Source organism: Bos javanicus, chromosome 4, assembly GCF_032452875.1.
Source record: "Bos javanicus breed banteng chromosome 4, ARS-OSU_banteng_1.0, whole genome shotgun sequence".
In the NCBI taxonomy this organism is placed as follows: domain Eukaryota; kingdom Metazoa; phylum Chordata; class Mammalia; order Artiodactyla; family Bovidae; genus Bos; species Bos javanicus.
Genome location: NC_083871.1, coordinates 82,378,314 through 82,384,313, shown reverse-complemented (window position 1 = coordinate 82,384,313; position 6,000 = coordinate 82,378,314). Strand labels below are relative to the sequence as shown.

Sequence of the window (6,000 nt, the reverse complement as noted above, 5' to 3'; positions counted from 1 at the left end):
AGCAGATTTAAAATACTGGGGGGTAAAGTTTGCCTTTTCGGAGGTGATTTTTGTTTTCTTTTTCTTTAATGCTCTGGGCGTAGGGTGCTCTAGGTATCCGAATTGTTGAACAGAGTTTGTAAGTATTTTTTTTTTCCAATTCCTTTCAAAAACTGTAAACCAATTTTCATCTCTTTTGTTGTTTGCTTTCGAATGTTCATTTGATTTGGGGTCAGCTGCAGTCCCAAATCTGGGACCAGCAGAGTCAACTTCTAAAGGTACTGCTAGAATTTACATAAGAAATCTCTTTCATTCCATTGAAAGCCTTTGGAGGACTCTTTTCTCCCTGTCTCTTTTTTTCTGCTCTCGGAATAGGGTTTAATTGCTTCTCCCCCAGGGAGAGGGCTTCCTAAAATAGCCCATGGGTCCTCCCTAGGGTGCTCCTTCCTTTGAGTCTGTTGCCGAAGTACAAACCCCGCACTTTCCCCCCACCCCTTTCTGCATTCAAGACAGCACAAGGTGTAAAAACATTCGCACAAAAGCACATCCCACAATTAAAGCTGTGTTGGTTAGGTTGCTTTCAAAGAAGTTTTTTCTTTCCTTTTTTTTTTTTTTTCCCTCTCGGAAGCCTCCTGCATCTCTCTCGTGCTAGTTGAGCTTTAATAGGGTGGGGAGGAATGGAGAACTCGGATCTGTAATAGCTCTTCACTTGACTGCAGCCAGCAATAACAGCGGGAGCAGTCAGAGATAAGAGAGAGGGGAGAGAGGGAGTGTGTGTGTGTGGAAGAGAGAGAGAAGAGGAGAGGGAGACAAGGACACGCACACACTCAAGCGGCCACTTTTTTTCCTCCCCTTCACTCTTTTCCCCCATCCTAGGATCCAATGATAGCTGGACAAGTCAGTAAGCCCTTGCTGTCAGTGCGGAGTGAAATGAATGCGGAGTTGAGAGGTGAGGACAAGGCTGCTACTTCAGACAGCGAGCTGAATGAGCCCCTGCTTGCGCCCGTGGAATCAAATGACAGCGAGGACACTCCCAGCAAGCTCTTCGGTAAGTCTGTCTAGGTATTTCATTTCACTCCTACCATGGTGTCCGGAAGAGCCATCCACACCCCCACCCCTCCTCTTTTTTTCCCCCCCTGTTGTTCATTCAATTTTCTTCTAAGTACCAAAGAGGATCTTGGCATCTTGGAGGGGGCTGAGCCACCCCAGCTGATGCCAGGCTGGCTGGGAGGGTGTCCTCCAAACTTTTTCCAACCAGGAACTTCCTCCTGCCCCTTTGGACTGGTCAGATATTGCTAGCGTCCCCAGGCTAGAAATCACTGGGGGGGGAAAAAAAGAAGATGAAAATCATCATCAGGAAATCAGTTCCATTGTGAGAATTGGTTAACGTTTATTGAATAAATATCGACTCAGTTTCGGGTTGCTTCGCCGCCTTTTGTTAAGGGGAAGGAGAGTAAAGAGTTATTATCTGTAGTCAAAAGACCAAAGAGGGGAACTGAAAAAATATCAATACTGGTCATTCTCTGCAGGTAAACAAAGGTGGCTCCTGGTATGGCTCAAAGACATAACATTTTGTAATCACAATTAGAATGAACGTCTCTTCTTTTACAAGCGTGATGAGGGAAGAAAATAGGTCCTTGGCATCCCTCCCCTCAGCCATTTCCTTTTAACAGATGTTTACAGCCTCATCCTAAATGTGGAGGCAGCCCAGATCCTTTTTAGAAATCTTTGTTTCGTAAACAAAACAAGAACAAGCAGAGTGCCACTCCAGCAAAGACATCTGTCATTCAAACAGATGAGACTCTGTAAGCCAACTCAAGCAACTGTGATCTCTAATCAGAAAGGGGACCAGGCTGTGTTGAGGCGTGTGACTGAGTGATGGATGGTAATAGATGTCTCTGCTGGAGAAGCACTTTATGGGATAGAGTGACATTAGGTTTTCAGAACAGTTGCTCCTGAAACACTTGCTTTTAATTATTTCCAAGTGTTTATATACTTATGACACTAAATATATATTATATATACACATATATAACACATACTAACCTGTTCATACCTATATATACTAACCTGAGATATGTGTGTGTCTCAGGAAGAGAACAAGTTAAAAACAGTCAAGTGCCTAAATTTTAAAGAAACACAGCATCATAGTATAGACTGCTTTTTAAAGAAAGTTATCCATTCAATTAAAAAGATAAGCTGAGAAATGCAAAATATAGAAAGAAAGCACCATAGATAGTTTGGCAGCTTCAGGCCAGCTTCAGCAGAGGAGCTTTCATCTGATTTTAAATACTCACTCAATTCAACATTAGAGGAGTGTTGCAGAGAAACTTTCTGTATCAAATTTTCTGTTGGTAAAATGCTGTTTTATACTTAAGAGTATAATAGATGCCAGTTACAAGAAATTTGGTCCTATGACCCTTTCTTGGAAAAGCAGCAGTTTCATCTCTAACATAAAATTTCCAAACCTAGGCATTAAGGTTTTAGCATTTTCACTCTCAAGAAATATTTTGTTGTAGTCCAAGTTTTTAGCTGTGTAGGAAGAGTTATGTCCTGAAACACTCATTTCATTTCAAAGGGTTAATGAGAGAAGGCAGATAAAATTGTAAATTACAGGAAGGCCAAAGTCGCACTCCAGGCTCTTTGATGTTGAATATACTAATACCAAGCACTTTGACTTTTAAAATATAATCAATTATGAATTCAACATAACTGCAGAAAATGAATTATGTGTTCTTAAACTTTGTGTGCGGTTTTTAAAAGTAAATGCTCTTTGTAGACTTTGACTTGAAACCCAAAATTGGTTTTTTTTCCCAAGTAAAGCAGTTACTTTGACTTCTCAACATTTGTTTAGATTTTCCAGTGTTGAAAATTGTCATAGATTTGTTATGTCACCTTTTACTGATTGGCGTGGTGTGTAGAGAAATAAACTTTAAAAAAAAATCCAAGGTGGGAGGGGGATCAAAGAAATTTGAATGAAAATTTCTTTGAAAATATATTTTTAAAGTGGAATCTTTACGGAGTAAACTGAAGAACCATAGAGAAGTTTAGAAATCTTAGTAGGTTTTAGATGATACTCGTCTTTACTTTTTGGAATGCTCACCTTCTGAGTCTGTGGCTGAGAAACCTGAAAAATCTACATCTTATATCTAATATATCTTGTTTATTTACTTAATTTTATTTGATCTCTAGAGTGCTTTTTGAGCACAATGTGAATATTTTCCAGTTTCTATTAGATAAAGTAGAAACCAGCAGATGAGCAGTTTTGAAAACTTAAGAAAAAAACTGAAGAAAATATGAGATAGACAGACTAGAAAGCACCCTAGAGGGATGCTTTTTTTTTCAAACTGATTTTACTGTGAACTTCTGATAGATGGAAAATTAAATTGAATATTTATCCTGTCCATTTCATTTAACAATAACCTTGCCATTTTTTTATCTCAGTGTTCTTGCAGGTATCCTTAGCTACTAGGTCTGTTCTGCTCTCACCTTAATAAATATTATTGGGACTTAGCATTAGGAATTCTAGTTTATGTAACTGGCTAAAACTTTTTAGTATAACTCTCTCAGAATTTTTCGCAACTTTGGCAACACTTAACTGATACTAATCAAATGGATGATTATTATTTGACCTGAGTATGTTCAAGTTTTTCATTTTTAATAAATGGTTATGATTATACTTTTCTCTTGGTAATGGAGAATCACATTTGTCCTAAATAATTGAGAGCGTCCAGGTTTATCTCTAAACAATGATTTTCTAACATATTCTCTCAAACCATGCTTCTTATAGCATGTTCCTTGTATTTTTGAAAATCAAGCTTCTGGAATGAGAGGAGAAGATTAAGATAATTTTTTGTGTGTATGATCTGTTTACTTTTGTGGAGAGACATTTACTGACAGGAGACAAAGTTCCATTTTTTATTCTAACCGAAATTTCAGTATAAATAGAGTTCTTTGGAGCTCCATCCTCGTTTTGTGTCTTGTTAAATTAGCAGTCCAGAGGACAAGTCTGTTTCTCTCACAGTATGACACCTTCAGCCCAAAAGTACAGAGAAAGGCTAATACAGATGCCCTCTATGGATAAACAAAGGAAATTCCAGGAACCATTGGGCCTTTTATGCCTCTCCTTAAATTGCACCTCTGCACTTCACAGCATCCAAAGGGAAACATACTGGGCAGACTGTTTCAGTGCTCTGAGCCGCTCAGCATACCAGAAGGAGACACCAGCAGCCATATGCCAGCCTAAGGAGAAAGTTCAGAAAAGGACCCTTGTGTTTTATAAAGTAATTACACCAGAGGTAATGTTTTGCTTAACTTGAACAGCCATGGAAACTAAAGTACACTTAGGAGAGATGAATTCACATTTCATTGAGAAGCATGTGCTTAGCTCGTTCTCTGTGATATCATTAAGTACTGCATTATTTGTTCTTGTAAAGACTGTGGAAGAAGTCTTCCCTTCAGTTTCTGACTTTGTTATGCCAAGCTCTGAGCTGTAGGAAGCAGAATGGAGGAAGAGTAGACTTGCACTTCAGGAAGTATTATCAGAGAATCTGGTTCTGTGTCTCCCTGTGTTTCAGCCTTGTGATCAAATGAGTGATGCCACACAGGGCCAGTCATTTAATATGTGATGAGTGATGTCCATATTCGAAACCACTCTCAAAACTGGCCTTTGGCAAACAATCTCAAAGGGAAGAGGTTGCTGTGTTTCTCTAGTGACATTTATAGCACTTGTGTCAATGTGGTGCTTCGTTTTTAGTTATGCCCATCAAGAATTCAATGTTCCACATTCAGTCAAGTTGGATGCTAAAATTCAAATGGTAGCATCAACAACTTGGTAAGGAAAATGGCCCCAGAAAGGATAAAAATAATATATATCCCTAGAAAAAAATCTGTACTAAAGTTTTCCCATGCAGTCACAGCAGCAGAAGTGAGATCATATAAAACATGCCCTAAATATTTTCTCTCATATATATTTGAAATTTGAAAGATGATTTATTAACAGTCTTCCTCCTGGGAATATTTTTATTGTTTCAAGTTAAATCTTATGATTGCTTTTCTTGCAGTCCCAACTACCTTGGGTGGCTGGGTTAGTTGCTTACTTATACCCACTGCACGGGAACTGGGCACACAGCTCTAAAGCCTTGAGCTGAGACATTTAGCAAACAAACAAAAACATTTACAAACATTGTACCTGAAATAAAAATTGGTGGTTGGTTTTCTCTTATGATAGTGTGTGTTTTTAGGTTAAAAGCAATGATACTTGCATCCAATGATACTTATAAGGGTGGGTATTTTCAATGTCATTTATTTATGAACAATTGTGAAAGGATTGAAAGTTGGGTCAGTGATTCTTAGCCTAGAAAATGCACTCTCTATGGGGTTTTTCGTTTCCTTTCCTTTCTGTTATCTTTCTCATAGAAACATGCATTAGGAGATTTTTTTTTTTTAACTGCCATCCAGTTTGACTTGATTAGAATTTATGGCAGTGGAGTCGTTTCCAATGACAAAAGGATAAAGAACTAAATTGTCTGTCACCCCTTGAGACAGTGGTCTCTGCAGGTCAGCGTGGAGATCATTGATGGGGTGTTATAAGAACTGCACTTTGTGGTAAAGCTGCCTCTCGCCTGTGCATTAGTGAAGGCCTTCATCATGGCATCACTCTGTTACTTTATTTAAACATCTTTCAATGTCTTGATATTTATAATATTCTGATAAAATAGGCTGGGGCCAAGGAATCAGTAATGGGGCTTAAGCCCAAGAGGGATTTAGCTGGGAGTTGATAAGGAAAATTCCCTAGAGAAATAGATGTATTGAAAATATGTACCATGCTTTGGATCTTTAAAAGTTTCGATATTATGGCTATTGAAAATAAATACTAGTTTTTCACTGAGGAAAGTGTGTTTTGCTAGAGAAACCTTAAAATAACATATTTTAAAGTCAACTAATCTGAGTCAGAGATTAGAGTTAACCAGTGATTTAAAAGAAACCAGTAGAAACCTCAATTTGCATAAGTAAGTGAGG

General features: G+C 38.2%; 1 protein-coding gene across 1 annotated transcript in view; it reads left to right on the top strand.

Annotated features, from left to right (window-relative positions):
* The first annotated feature begins 563 nt into the window (after nucleotides 1–563).
* The window catches only part of POU6F2 (POU class 6 homeobox 2), a 389,805-nt gene continuing 384,368 nt past the window's right edge, over nucleotides 564–6,000 (top strand). The window contains exon 1 of the mRNA XM_061414518.1: nucleotides 564–1,027. Coding sequence (XP_061270502.1) covers nucleotides 862–1,027 — 166 coding nt within the window. The 5' untranslated portion in view covers nucleotides 564–861. The remainder of the gene's footprint in view (nucleotides 1,028–6,000) is intronic.